General features: G+C 48.4%; 1 protein-coding gene across 1 annotated transcript in view; it reads left to right on the forward strand.

Moving 5' to 3' along the window:
- Positions 1–4,856: 4,856 nt before the first annotated feature.
- ZMAT4 (zinc finger matrin-type 4) overlaps positions 4,857–15,269 on the forward strand; it is a 42,261-nt gene continuing 31,848 nt past the window's right edge. Inside the window, exon 1 of the mRNA XM_010170666.1 lies at positions 4,857–4,958. Within this exon, the coding sequence (XP_010168968.1) occupies positions 4,857–4,958 (102 nt within the window). The remainder of the gene's footprint in view (positions 4,959–15,269) is intronic.

Genomic DNA, 15,269 nt, shown 5'->3' on the forward strand with positions numbered 1-15,269 from the left:
GTCTCTTCTCCAGTGCTCCAATATGGAGGTTTTGGAAGCTGTTAATTCTGAGGAAGGTGATTAAGGCCCTTGAGAATAAATTGGATAAGGGACCACAATTTTTTTATTTCCTCTTGACTGGAAGAAACAGAGTTGCTGAATTTGGTGCTTTATTGTGTAGCGCTCCTTGTCCTTGGTCGTACAATAGGAAAAATGAACCTGTGCAGAAGTTCCTGGTACAACACAACAAGCAGGTGATGGAACTTTGGTGTCAAGGCTCCAGACAAGGTGTTTGGATCCCTGCACAGGGCAAAGCGCCCTGGCATGTGCCCACAGCATGAGTGGGACAGGCTCAGGGGCTGCTGCGCCCCGAGGTCTCCGATACCCGTTGGGTAAATGATGTCACCAAGGCAGTTTTCTTGTATCGGCTGATGATCTCTGTGTGGCTGCTCGGGGTCCACGTGTGAGGGAGTGAACTTGTCCTGGGGTTCAGTCAGAAAGGCAGAAGTGTGGCTGGAAGGAGCCAGTGGGAGGCACAGCTGGTGGGGAAGGTGGGAAGCAGTTTCCTTCCTGCAGGTGCCGGTGCTGTTGGTGGAGCATGGTGAGTTAGTGCCGGTGCACAGCAGACGGGCTCACCTCTCCCGCTGGCATTTGGTGTGTTCCACAGGTCACTGCTGCCTTCTGCTCTCAGTCCTCTGGGTCTGCAGGGCCTCGGCTGGGTGAGGAAGAGGATGGGGGTGCAGGTCAGCATCTGGGTGAGGAAGAGGATGGGGGTGCAAGTCAGCATCTGGGTGAGGAAGAGGATGGGGGTGCAGGTCTGTGGTTGCAGCAGCCAAGCCAGCAACTTCTGGGATGTCTGCCTGTAAATTTTATCCTTGCACCCGAGGCACCTTGTAAAGTTTAGACAACGGTTACCCGGGGACTTGGCTCTGATCTGAGATTTGGCTCCTTCGTTTGCCGTCTCTATTCAGTGCGTCCCCTCCTGAGCTGCTGCTCTAAGTGCCGTGGGATCTGCTGGTGCAGGCGCTTGTGAGTGGCACAGGAGGAGGATTTGGAAGAGCTGTGAGCTGTCTGCTTCTGACAACAGGCTGCTGAGGCAAGGGATGGTGCTGCATTTTCAAACTGCCTACCTTGAAATGATGTGAAGTCATCTGCAGCTTCTCAGAGTTTTTGTGGTTTTCTTCTTTTTGTTGCCAAAATACGGAAATAATTGACAGTGGAAAATACCAAGGGTGGTCTATGAAGTGATATAAAAGGCAAAACTTGGAATTAGAAAAACTGTCCTTTTCATGTTTGTCATGTACTATGGAACTTCTGCTACCAGTTGTGAATTTTCCATTATTAAAAGAACTTATTTTCCTATTCACTGAGCTCATTGCTCAAAAAAAGGGGGCAATCAACTTGATAACAGGGGGTGTACAACAATAAAAATAGAAGTGGTTTGCTGAGGGAAGGTTGCCAGAAAGGAGATGACAACAGTATTTATCAGAAACATGATGGGAAGTATTTGCCAGCAGTGACTGCAGATTGTGCTTCTGCTCCTGCCTTGTGAGTGAGGACCCCAAGGGCTATTGCAACAGCAAAGGGCTGCTGCAACTTACACCCGGCCAGCTGCTGCTCTGGACCTAACGGGGTCCTCCAGCACCTTCCTGTCCTGGCTGGGTCTGGATCACAAGAGCATTTATTTCAGGGGCACGTCTATCTCTCTCCTTTGTTGCAGGTGCATATTCATCACATGTCCCATGTCTGGTGAGATTCAGCTGGTACAAAGCACATCCTTAAAAAGGAATTTGGCTTTGACTGTGTCTCTGATGTCAATATGTGCATTGCTGTCCTCTAAAATTTAATGCAACTTAGTTAGCATCTTTCTAGCCGTTGCCAAAAACTGGAGTCAGCCCCATCAAATTGATTTTCATTAAGCTGTTACAGTCACTGAAACTGCTGAGAAGAATCATAGCCATATGGCAGAAGGTATTTAAAATGAAGTCTCTTATGACACAGTTTGCCATTCCTGGAGATGCTGAGCTGACGTGTGCAGGGGTTACTGATCTGCAGCGGGGATGGAGGACGTCAACACTTGCGTGCTGGTGCAAGAGGCAACAATAAACCCTGCTGAAAGGGGACAAAGTGATCGGTGTTTGTGATGGAGGCCCCACTCTTCATGTCCCCACCGGAGGAGGAAACCAAGAATTTTATTTGTTTAGACCTTGGTGTGCAGACAAGGGCTTCTGCTCAGCTGAACAGTTGGAGTCCAGCTGGCAAGGCTGTGAATTGCACATTAATTCTTCAAACCTCAGCAAGAAAAGCCTCTGAGAGCATGCAGGGAACATGTCCTCCTTGCTCAGCATCTGCCCTTCTCCTCGAGCATCTCGGAGCTGGGGAGCTCTGCTTCCCTGCAGCATTGTTGCTCTCCTGGGCATCTATTTCTTGAATCCAAGCAAAAACTTCTGCCCCCCTGAAATAGCACCCGGGGCAGAAGGGATGCCCAGTCCTTCTGCCAGTGGCTCAGCCAGAGTGTGGCAACTCGGAGACAGCAGCGGGACCGGCCGAGCTGCCTCGCGGTGAGGAGTTTATGGTTCTGGGGTCACCTGCAGGGGCAGCACACGGGGGATGCTCCTGTCACGGGTGGTCTGTGACTGTGCTCTCGATGCATTACTCGAGGGTCTGCCGTTCTGGAGAGACGTTATTAGGTCACTTAAATAGTTGCACGTGAATTGTGCTGCGTAAAATTCACATAATAATTGTATTCACCTGTTGTGTTGTGTTGTATCCTTGTGTAGTAACAATGGCATATACAGGTGATATGGAGACTAATGAATTCTATACCTGTATCAGAAGTTAGTGCCTGGAGAAAAGGCATTAAATCCTTTCCTGGATGAGCCTGTTTAGCCCCTGCTGCTGTAAAGGGAGGACAGACAGCTCCATTCATGTGCAAATAGACTTGGGATCTGTTCTTATGAAGGACTGAGCTAATACTGAGCAGCTTTTGATTTACTCTGATTTCTGCAATGAGAGTAAATACTGTGAGCATTGCAGACTACATGCAAATGAGGGCAGTATTACCTGCCTCTCTTTTCATTGCTGGATTGAGGTTTAATGAGATTCTTTGGTTTGCCTTGTGTCAATCTGTTGTATTTAAGTGAGATTTCTTCCCTCTACTTTATTTTACCTTTGATGCAATTTTGCAACACTTCTTGTACTCCTAAAAGGGTCTTCTGGTGTCTTTGAAAGTTTCTCAATGCAGCATTTCTCTAGACAGACTAAATGAAGATTAAACCCAAGCAGATAGCAAGAGAAAACAAGTGTATTTGCAGAGTCGGAGAGCAGGGGCGCTGGCAGAGGAGCTCAGAGCCTTGTGTCTGTGTTAGATCATGAACACCTGAATAAACCTTTTCCTGGGGCTGGGGGTCAGTTGGTCTCTCCAGGCTTGGAGCCTCTGGTGTTGACTCAGGTTTTATAAAAAACACTGATTTTTATAAAACGTTCAGGGATCTTCATACTTGTGAGGCTGCTATACTTTTGGGGGTTCAGTGCCACCTCCTCCAGCCCAGCAGCTCTCAGTGTGGGCTGACAGGCAGACGAGCACAGAAATCCTCCATCCCCAAGCTCAAGGGAACAGGCACCATCGGTCCAGGATGGTGTCCAGGGGGTCTGGGATGTCCCCAGCCCTGAGGCAAAGCGAATGCTGCCCTGAGCTCCGCTGTGCAGCCTGGCAGTGACAGGTCTTTCTTCACCTGATTGTTTTTCTGCTAATGAGGTCTTATAACTTGTTCATTTCCATGTTGTTTTTCTTCCTAATCAGTGGAATAAACTCTGTAAAAACTGTATTATCAGTCTTCATTATGCCCAGGTTTATGATTGTGAATTAATAGACTTTATCTTGGTATTAGTCAGAAGGTATTTGCCTCTCTTTTCTCTCTTGAATTGCACAGGGCTTTTATTTTTGTTTTTCAATATCTTGAAGCTATTTCTGGTGTTTTCTGGCTCTGCCTGGGTTCAGTCTGTTACAAGCCTCAACCTTCCTAATGTGCACCTTGGTTTTCAGTTCAGAGTTGAGTGTCTGCAATTGCTTGTATAACAAGGAAGGTGTGAACAGAGAACTATGCCTGTGAACCAGCTCACTCAGCGAGCTGTTTTTGAAAGTGCAAGTGTCCTGGTTGGAAGCTGTGGGGAACACACAAATATTTAAACAGCTGCTTGAGAACAGCACAGCCCAATAAATCCCCCAAGCAATTTCCTTCCATGTCTAAATTGAGAAATATAGCAGAGCATCCTTCCAGCTTAAGAACACCTTCCTCAAGGTTGTAATGTTGTTTCTGTTTTACAGAAAACTCTTTTTCCATCTCTCCTGTGTTGTGTAACAAATGGTTAAGTGTGTTTTGAGCCATGAGTGATATATGCTGCGGCTGGTTATGTACGTGGTATTTCTAGCTATGAAAGGTAACGGAGAAGAACATTTACAACTGCAGCACACATGAAATATAGTTGCAGAGCAGCACAGGGACCAGTGCCGTGTCTGTGGCTGAGGGTGTTCAGTGGATCGGATGCTCTGGGTGTGCGTCTGGCCACAGGTGGGATGCAGGGAAGTGGGAAATGCTGCTGGTCTCTGGGGCTGCTGCAGGGTGAGGACCAAACACTCGGCACGGGCTGGTTGTGCACGAACCCAGTGACTCTGAATTGCAGATGTGGTGCTGGGGTGGGGACTGTCCATGTTTCACATCTGTAAAGCTGGTTCTGTTCCCTCGTGGTGATGAGAACTCTTCGACTCCAGTGTTGCTTTGCCCATGTCTCTGTAGGGACCCTCACCGTGCACGCCCTGTTCTGCCTACTCTTTGTAACTGATCCTGCTTGTTGTCTCTTCTCTCTGTCGTGAACAGATGAAATCATCCGACATCGACCAGGAATTATTCACTGAAAGTTACTGCAAAGTGTGCAGCGCTCAGCTCATATCCGAGTCCCAGCGCGTGGCCCATTACGAGGTAGGATGCTCTTTGGTATCTCTGCTCTGTCCGTGTGTGACTCCCCTGTCACTGCCTCTGCAGCTCCGTGTGTGACAGGCTGGCATTGGCCACGGCGTTCCCAGCATTTAAAGTTCCTCTCTGAAAACTCAAGATTCCAAAGACTATTTTTACTGTTGGCGTCTTACTCTGTAAATGGTGTCACTGCAGTGTTGTCTGCTGCATGTCTGTTTCTTCCCTTCTGTCTACATTTGCAAAGTCAGGCTGCAGTTTGAACAGAACTGAAAGCTAGTTATCAAAGAAACATAGTGAGGAGATCAGTTGAGTTCAGTGAACAGACTCAAGTCTTCATACTAAATGTGCTGCACTAGGCTTTGCTGAGTAGGAATCACTGATTGTGCAGAGAATAGATTAGTATTTAATCATAGAATCATACAATGGTTAGGGTTGGAAAGGACCTTAAAGAGCATCTAGTTCCAACCCCTATTTGTGAATGTATTTAAGTGTTTAAGAGGTAGGCAAGCAATAAACAATTAGAAAGGATATATTATTAGAGACATGTTAGAACAGCAATTAACAGCGCTGTATGTCTTCAAACCAAAATTAAATAAATTCCTATTAAACAAGAGAGAAAATTACTGAGGGGTACGCTGCTGTGAAATCCTTGAAGAAGGAAACCCACTGCCTGTCCGTGTCTTGGCACCCCCTCCCTGGGCTGTGGGAAGCTCCCTCCAGCAGTTCTGCGGCAGTGTGGTGTAAATCCTCATCGTGGTGAGGGGCTGTCTGGTCACTAACCCGACAGGAGAACAGAAATGTCCTCGTTCACGTTCAGAGGAAGAGGAGGGCGCAGGATCACGCTGCGTGATGGTTGTGGACAAGGGATTAGAGCGTGGTCAGTGGTATGAATTGTGCGGGGAGCAGAGGACCATCCTCTCCGGTGACACGTGGCTCTGCGGCTGGTGCAGAGGAAAGACCTGTGAGATGATCCGGTCTCCTCTGGAGGGCTCCAGAAGAAGTGATGAGTGTGGAGAGCCTGGGGACAAGGGACTCCTGGGGACTCTGTGCCTTAGCTGTGCCCACAGTGTTTCAACAAAACCAGAATCCGTGCAATGAGGCCTGGAAGATGAAGTTTCCCCAAACTTTTGCTCTGATTTGAGCATTTAGCAATGGATATACAGAGGAGACATTTGTCTCACTGTGGCCTGTACCAGAAGCTTAATTAATGTACAATATCCAACGATGCTGTGCTGCATTAATAAACAATGCCAGCAATAATGTATGTTTACTTGTAAGGCACTTTACACGTCTGTTTTGGTGAATTCCTTAAGACATCGCCTGTAACTGCTCCTCTGGCTGCCCTCAGTGTGCAGCAAGATCCCTGCCAGCTGCTGTGAAGTCTGAGGCTGCAATTTTAGGGAAACCTTCCAGATCTTGATAATGGGCGATGCAGATGCCAGATTTTGTCTACAGGAGGCAGAAGCATTGCTGGAGAAACAGGAGCAGCGACTGGTGAGCCATGGGGAGCTCAGCCCAGCTCTTTCCTTCTGCGCCTGTAATTGTAGGTACGAGCAGAATCATTAATTCATAGCAGATGTTTTTGAAATGTGGAAAACAACACAGTTTTCTGTTGTACGTTTCTAGTGCGAGGTGTTGTGCTCATTTGTCATCCCCTGTGAAATCCCAGCAGATGCTGGAGACGTTGGGCACAATAATGCCATTACCATCCTTGCCTGCTGGGCTGTGTAATGCGGAGCAGAGGGATGGAGAGGGTGAGATGGGGTGGGAACAGCCCAGCCCTGGCTGGGGGTCTCCTTAGGTGGCCCCAGAGGCTGAAGATGCCCCTGTGCTGCAGCTGTGCCATGCTTTGCTGTGTCCCTGCAGCAACCTCCCATCTCGACAGGGATGCTGGTCACCAACTTCATATACAGCAAAATATTGCCCTTATTTTGTGTGCTTTGTGCAACTGTCTCTGGCTTTGTCTGATACATCTGCTGCTCCTTTGCTCTCCTTTCCATCCCTGTGAAGCTGCTGGGTACAGCTTCCCTGCCCAGGATTTGCTTTAGGGCAGTGCTGATCCGAGTAAGCTGGCCTTGGGATATTGACTCATGATTAAGTTGCAGGTGCCCAAATGAGAAAATGCCTTAACGAGCTCTGCATACTGTGATGCTGAGTATCACAGGAGGTTGCTTTAAAGATACCAGTTAGCTTCTGTGCAGTGGTAAGTAAGAGATGAGACGGATCTTACTGATTGTTGTTAATGCCCAAAAGATTGTGCGTTTGAATATTTTAATTCTTAAAGTAAATGAATATCTTAATTTGTCCCCTGAAATATCAGAAAACTCCCTTTGCATTTCTGCTGTTGGAATAAAGCATCCAAAGATGGATGCCTGATGAAACCCCGGGTAGGTAATGGCTCGCTGTGCTGCCGGGATGTGCCAGCCGTTCCTCGCTGTGTGGGCTCTCGCTTTCCCCACGCAGGGGGAACAGCCAGGAAAGGGGATGGCTGATCAGGTGAGGAGTCACAGCAGGGCAGGGGGATGCATCGACAAAGCATCGCCATTCAAATACCATTCACCCCTCCAAGCTATTTCAAAGAAATACCTGGGGCTGCTGCCCTCTCATCAGAAGCTCTTGCAGTTGTGTGGCTGCTTTACCAGCTGGTAATGTGCTCGGCAGCGGCTGCTGCCCTCTGCAAGGGGCAGGGTGGAGGCAGCGGAGGGGGTCAGGGGGTGACAGTGATTTGGGAAGCGGCCAGTGCCACAGAGCTTGCTAAACAAGAGAAGGAGATACAGAAAATGTGCTGTACTTGCTGCAATGCGATGGAAAGTCTGTGCCCCAGAGATGAGTTTTTGCTTTTCTGTATTTCTGCATCTCACCTTCCTCTGGCGTGGGAAGCCTCTTTGCTGCTGGCTGCTCTCGAGATCACCCGTGATTTAACACTTCCTTCCAGCTCTGTCTTCGAGAGAGGCTGTATCAGTCATGTCGGTGTAAATTTAAAAAGCTAAGCTTTCTTAGTTAGCTCCGAGTCCTCATCTCTGTATAGAAGTGTTCCCAGCCATTAGGAAGATGTTACCATTTATTTTCAAGTTTCTCCTTGAAAATCCTGCAGGAGAATTACCACATATGCAAAGTACACTCTGAGATTCCACCCTGAGCTGCATATTCATCACCACATTTGCTCCTTAAGCTGATATAACACTTTTCTCCATTGTAATCTTTATTGCTTCAGGTGTTCAGATGATACTTTGCTTCTTCGTTTAATGTGAAGAAATACACTGGGTCTGTAGGAAGAGAAGCCCAGGGAGGTGCTGTGCATTCAGGCTCTTGTTGGTTCACCTTGTGAGATGAAGAAATGATGCTTAAAGGGTTGTGGTGGAGCCTGAGCAGCAGGAGGAGGGCAGAGGCAAAGTGTATTAAAATTCAAATGCAGAGGAGACTGGGGAGAACAAATAAAGTTCTGTGCCCTTTAGCTGGTCTCGGGAGCTGAGTGCTCTCTGGAATTTCTCACCCTGTCTCTGGAGCGAAGCAGGGGAGCGGTATCGACAGCTTCATCAATACTCCTTGTCTGTGCGGGGTGGGAGCGGTGCTGGAGTTAATCTGCTTCCAGTTGGGCCATCCTTCTCGGCGAAACTGCATAAAATGATGGCTTGTCTGAAGGAATAATAAACATTGTTTACTATTGGCACTTTAGTGCCTTAAGGATCGAGATGTGTGTGCTCAGAATGGCAATCCTGTGTCTGAAATATTCATGCAGCGGAAGAGCACATACTCTATTTAACAAAATAACTGTGCACTAGAACACAAGGAGCTGGAATATTCTGTGTCTGGTGCCAGCTCCCTGCACGAGGTGCTGCAGGGTGGAGGAGTGGGAAGGTCACGGTTCAGATGGAAATAAAGACTGTGCAGGGCTCTCGCGTGTCAGGGGCTCTGCTGATGCTGTGTGTTATAGAAGGGAATGCTGGTGCTTGCTAGCCATACCCTCTCCTGTATGTTCTGCCGTTGCTGCTACTTACCTGCCAAGTTGTGGTTTGCTTTATTGAGAGTAACCTGTAAATACTTCAGGGGATGGAGGAGGAGGGATGTCCTACCTGTTGTTCCTATCTCTTTCCCCACAGCTGCTGAGAACCTGCTCTGCCATGGTGTACACCTGCAATATGGTGTTTATTGGCTGCTCAAACATTGCTGTTGTTCTGCAGATTGTGCTGGTGTTTGGTAGGAGAATTTTGTCTTAGGGAGAAAAAAAAAATCAGGCTAAAGAAACCTTTTTTGTGTTTGGTTGCAAAGATGATGAAGGTACTGTTCTGGTTTCTGTATGTGCACATATAGACCTTCTGCAGCTTGCCTTGATGCCTGGTTCATGTAGTGCCAACAGCAGCAATTAAAATACATTGAGGTAAACGTGGCCACACATCGTGTATGAAAGTGATAATGTGGATGTCAGTGTTTTATGGTGGGGTGCTCGTGCTGCCTCTTCCCTTTTCTGCCCACAGTAAGTACAGACTCACCAGGGCAGCGTTAGCTGCTGGATCACAGTGTGGTTCAGGAAACTAATGTAGATTAAACGGTACTTTACGAGGCTCTGTGTTACTCTGCTGTTGTCAACATTAATGGCTAAACATTATTTTTAATGCACTCCCGGTGTCAACATCTATCACTAAATAGCAGCAACAGCAGAGTAGATAAAGCCCTCTTGTGCAGCTCCCTTCTGAGGCACCTCTGTGTAGAATCCCATTTCTGGCTAAAAATAGCTGGAGTTCAGAGGCATTTTCAGGGCAGCAGTAAAATCCACCAGGGATGTGACCCTGAGGTCAGCGGTGGTGGAGAGGCACAAGGGATGTCACATTAAACTTATGTGGAATAAAAGTGATGAAATGTTGCTCTGTACCCAGGATGGGCCGGCACTGGCCAAGCTGTCCCCAGGAGAAGTCCCTGCAGCTCTCACCTTCCCACAGCAGCCTCTTTCTGCTCACGATGGGCAGGAGGTCACCTGTGTGTTCCAGGCATTTACTCTTGCTTTTCCTTAATATTTTAAGCTCAGAAGCTACGTTTGGATTTGGGTTCCAGGTGTTTGGAAGCAGAGTCTTTAGTTACCGTTGTGTGCTGTGACAGAATGTGCCCACGCGCCACGCCAGGGCTGTGCGGGCTCTCAGGAGTGACGGGCACTGATGCGCTTTACAAGCGATTTGTTTCAGACAGAGAACGATAGAATGGGAACGACACGCTGCAGGTGCCTGCTGCTCTGCAGAGCCGGTGCTGGGTGATTTATGTGTGAAGGGGATGGGGTTTTTTTTTTGTCTTAACTCTGTTTCCTGTGTGACGCCAGGATGATGGGAAGTTCGTCTGCACCTGGAGGATTGGTACCCAGCGGCAGATTGGCCTGAGCTGAGAAACCTGCTTGGCACCAGCTGGCTGTGGGCAAACAGTGAGGGTTCAGCTTGCTGAGCGAAGCACATTTTGGAGGTTCCTGTCCCACTCGCTCCATCCCGTGTCCCCTTTCCCTTGCCATGTTCACAGGGAGGTGCACTGCCTGGAAAAAATCCCTAAACACCCATGGAAAAGTAAATTCACGGCTGCATTAGCTTAGGTGTAAGATCCACCTGTAGAAGATATGCAGGGATGTGAGGTGGCACTGTCAGTGCCTTTGGGGAGGAGCAGAAGCCTGTGGGCAATCCCAGGTGATCGATCCCTGGTGTGGGGAGGCAGGTCCATGGGGCACTGGCAGCCTGTCAGTGGGTGCTGAGCCCTGATGCTTGTGCCACGCTGCTCCAGCACCAGGTTGGAGAGTATCTTCCTCTCCACAGGGCATGCAGCAGTGTTTAGGACAAGAGATACTTTGACTACAGTCAAAATCAGTACAGGAAGCAGTAAAGTTAAAGATCACAAAGCTGAAACAGTGATTCCTGAGCAGAAAATTCACGCTTTGCTGTTCTGGAGGTGTCTGTCAGGTGGGAGCTGTAGAGCTGAACCTGGATCTGTCTGGATGGGTTGTTGTGTGAGGGCAGGGCTGGTTCTCCAGCCATGGTACCCACCCCATAGGTACCCATGGTACCCACTTGTGTGGTGCCATCCACCTGGTCTGCCTGTGTGGTGGGGACGGGAAAGGGAGTTTCTGAGCTCTCCTGGAAGAAATGCATTTCATGGGGCCATGGGAGCTCTGAGCTCACACTGCAAAGGAGGATCTTGCAGGTGAGAATTTTCCCTTATGAAGGTGACTGAAGTTACAACAATGTTGATTTTAATTAAAGTTGTCAGGCTTTGACCCTGTGCGATTGCAGACACAGCAGCCCCTCTTATCCCCTGCGAGTCGCTGCCTTTGGGTGCAGCAGGTCACTGCTCTTTGTTTTACTTCGGGCTTCTGAAGTCTTGTTTTTGCATTTTTAAAATTGCAGTGATCAAGATCTGGGAGAAGCTGCTGGGGCCTGTGAAATGCTTCCAGCCACATGCACCCATCTCCTGAGGCTGTCAGTGTCCCTGGTGAGGAGATCCATGCTCAGAGTCAGTTTGGTGAGCAGAGAAAATCATCACGGGTTTAGAGAAAATGAATTGAACTAGTGGTTGCTTAGCTGAATAGATCACCAGTAATTGCTTTTATGTGTAAGCAAATCAATGTCCAGCACACTAATGTGTCTACCTGTTGCTTTGAAGAAACCAGTTTCATGGGGGTGAAAATTCAGCTGTGTGCAATTGGGAATTACAGACACGTATCTGTGTGCCCAGAAAGTCACAAGCATGAGTAGATGCTTTTTAAAAAATTAACTCAGGGAGGAATAAGGGGAAGTGGATAGAAATGACCATAAATTATAAATGAGGCTTTGCAAAAATTACAAAGGGAGAAAAAGGACATTGGCACCCAGCAGCGTCTGGAATAACAGACGGGAGTTTGTCTCTGCGGCGAATAACGGGGATCTCGACAATAGTGTTTGGTCGTGTGGGTAGCAGAGGCAAAAAAGGGAAGGTGTTTGCTGAAAATACTTCTGCCTTCTATTTAAAAAAAAAAGCAGAGGATGTTGTTATATCACAGTATGAGGAAGAAATTGGTTCTGTTCCAGTAGAAATTTGGAAGTTTGTTAGGCAGTGATTATGAAATCTAGAATGTTGGGGGTTTTTTTTGAGTCAACAGGTTCAGTAATTTACAAGCAAGTGCTTGCAAAGAGCTGTCTGTGTGCTCTGCATCATCACTGCTGATCCTCCATGGGACTGGGAAAGCAGAGGACGCTTTAGGAGGCAGGCGAGCGCAGAGCCCGGCACAGCAATGCCGAGGGACCAGTGCGGGGAGCAGAACCCTCCCAGCTTGGCACCACTGCTGGGCAAACCAGGCCTTGGAAAGGGACACGAGTGCTTCAGGAGGACAGTGTCATTGGTATTCTGCATGAGGTTTAGAGAAGTGGGTCTGACCAAAATAACTTTATCTCTTTTGATGAGATTATTAGTAGGGCCAATACAGATAATAAAGTTGGTGTAATCATATGACTGCATGTTTCACGGCAATTTAATTAAGAAAATGCCAGAATACAAAAAATGAACACAGTACACACTGAAAGGATTAAAATCCAACCAACAGGCTTCTGAAAAATATATTTTTTTTTTACAAACAAAGAGAAGCCTCAGCCATTCGGGCTGCTGTTACAGTTCCTCTCTTCATCTCCCAGCTGTATCTCTGCCTGTGCTCGGCATGGCCCCATGTCCCTGGGGCAGTGGGTCTCTGGTCTTTGGCTGGAGAAGGGGCACAGAGGAGAGCAAGACAGGAGAGGCAGCCCTGTGAAATCTTGGTGCTGCCAGCAGAGGAGTGAAGAAGCGGACGATAAAGGGAGCTACGGGGAATAGAGAAATTAGATCAGATGCAAGCGCAGCGTGAGGAAAGCAGCAGAAACAGTTGATTGGAACCTGGGAAGGTGGTTGGGGTTTTGGGAAGAGGGTCCCTGGCAAGGTGGTGAAATGTTTCAGACTGTCAAGTCAGCTGAAATCAGTGATGCAAAGTGGGAGCAGATCCTGGGGCTGCTGCTGAGCTCGTGGTGATGGGGGTCTCTCCTGCACCCCTGGGTGCACTGCGAGGACAGAGGGGTCTGTGTGTGTCTGCAGCCCAGCAAACCCGGGGTGATGCCTCCACTGGGCAGTGCTGGCCCTGTAAAGGGGGATGTGTTTCCATCCTCCCCGGGTTCATTGCTGTTGGTGGTAGATTTACAGAGGAGCTGTTGAGTTAGGAGGGCAGCGAGCAAACACTCTGTGAACCAGGGCGAGCAGGCTGCTGCCTCTGAAGCCAGCCTTGTCCCTGGCTCCCGGGGTCCTGCCAGCTGCCGCCGCTCCCACAGAGACGTCGTTGTCCCCTCTCGCCGTGCTGCTGCTCACTCTGGGCAGAAGTGTGCTGCAAAACTTGATTTATGCAAAATCAAATTGTATTTCATAGCAGAACTCAGCTCTGCTTCGCCCTTTTATGTTTTAGTGTAGAATTGCCAGAACTCTGCTGCCTCTGCCACAATCCCCTGTATTCAAGTAGGGTTGATATAGATAGAAGTGATCCATTTATTCAGTTTTATTGATGAGCCTTCTTACAATAGCACACGAGCTTGCAATGCAGAAGTCTACAGTTGCTATGTGAAAACAGGCTCTTTCTAAGCTTCCCCCCTCCCTGTATAGAGAAGGTTGTTTCTAACGTGTACGGTATTAAGCCAGACCTCTTGCTTTCTAAAGAAGTTTTTTACAGACACTAGAGACAGATAATTTAGGTGAAAATGCCTTTGGTGTTAACACTTTGTAAAGCTACAAAAGAAATCTCCACAGGCACAGAAATACCCTCTCAGTGCACCCTAAGAGAGAACTGTGGTGCTGCTGGTGAACAGGGCGATGTTCTCCTTCCAGACCGTGGGTTTCCAGATGTGTCAAGGTTTTGCCTTTTCTAAGGCTTATACACGTGGTGAGATGGATCAAAATGGGAGCTGGACATGCCCTGATCCTGCTTTGTCCCAGTTTCTTGACTCCTGTACAAGGTTCTTCCTTTGGCCCCTTTTCCCAGGTATCTGTCATGACTTGGGTGGCAGTTGCTGGCCGATGCCAGGCTGGTGGGAGGGAGGGATGCTCTGGCAGCACTTGTTGCTGTGTGTCCGCTGTTCTCTGATGTCATCCTGGTGCCGTGTCCCCCAGAGACCCCTCAGACATACTGGGGCTCTGAGTGGGGTGGCAGAGCCTGGCTGGAGCTCAGGAGCATGGCAGGACCCCACGGATGGTGCTGTGCCACCCCCTCCTCCTGCCTCAGAGCTGCAGATTTCAAGGTGCTGTGTGGAGGTGAAAAAACAACCCGCAGGGCTGTTTGCAAGCAGTGTGCTAAGAATAATCACTTTGCTCTTGCCTTGGTGTTAGAATGAAAAATACACATGTAAATGTAGAAAATACCAGAGATAAAATGGGTGACAAATGGGCTGTGCTACCTCCGCTCCCGGAGAGAGAATGAGATGCTCACTGCGTATTTGCAAAGGCCAGGGATGATTTTAAGCTCCACTTTTATAACCGTAGGATAATAAGGCTGCATAAGGAACCATGCAGTTTTAAGTTATGCCAAACATAAGTTATTTCTTTACCTTAGCTTTCATAAATCCAAAACAAATGCATAAATAAAGGTGAGAGGTGTTTTACAGAAGGCTGAAGCTTCGCTGCCTTTTAATGCTGACGTGGACGTCATTCATGGCACAGCTGAGTGCCATGGCAAAGAACACTAGAAATTATTACTGTTAAAATCTTGCCTTTTCATCTTGGAAAAAACCCACAAACTTTTAAACCTTTAAATTCAGGAGGCTACAGCTGGGTGTGACTGGACACCGTGATGGGCTGGATTCCCTCACCTGAGGGAAGAGCCTCGTGGCTCTGGGAAGGATGACTTGAGGCTGGCTGGCTGCTCCCAGGGGTGCAAATATTCAGAGAAGGAATTAAGCTGAAAAGTTCTGTCCCTGTCACCTTTATGGAGTGTTTGCCTCTCCTCCATCCAAAGCGTGTGGTGTGAGCGGTGCGAGGGACCACGGTGGCCCGTCCTGTCCCCTGCCCTGTGCGAAGGGACCGGCTGTCACCTGCCTCTCGGGACAGGGGATTCCTGGTGTGCAGACCTCCACGAGGTGGAACCACCCGAGCATCGCTTCAGACAGAAAGTAGGAGCACGGCCAAACTGCGGGACTGACAGTGCACATCTGCCCTTTGCATTTTAAATGTTTATTTTGTCATTTCTTAATGACACCATCGCTGACTGGACTGCTAATCACTGATAGCTGAAGCTTTGGGGTTTTCTGTGCTTAGCTCTGACTACAGCAGGTCACATTTTGTAAATTCACGCAGAAAGACAAGTTAGGG

This window comes from Antrostomus carolinensis, unplaced genomic scaffold (assembly GCF_000700745.2).
Source record: "Antrostomus carolinensis isolate BGI_N321 unplaced genomic scaffold, ASM70074v2 scaffold2506, whole genome shotgun sequence".
Classification (NCBI taxonomy): Eukaryota; Metazoa; Chordata; class Aves; order Caprimulgiformes; family Caprimulgidae; genus Antrostomus; species Antrostomus carolinensis.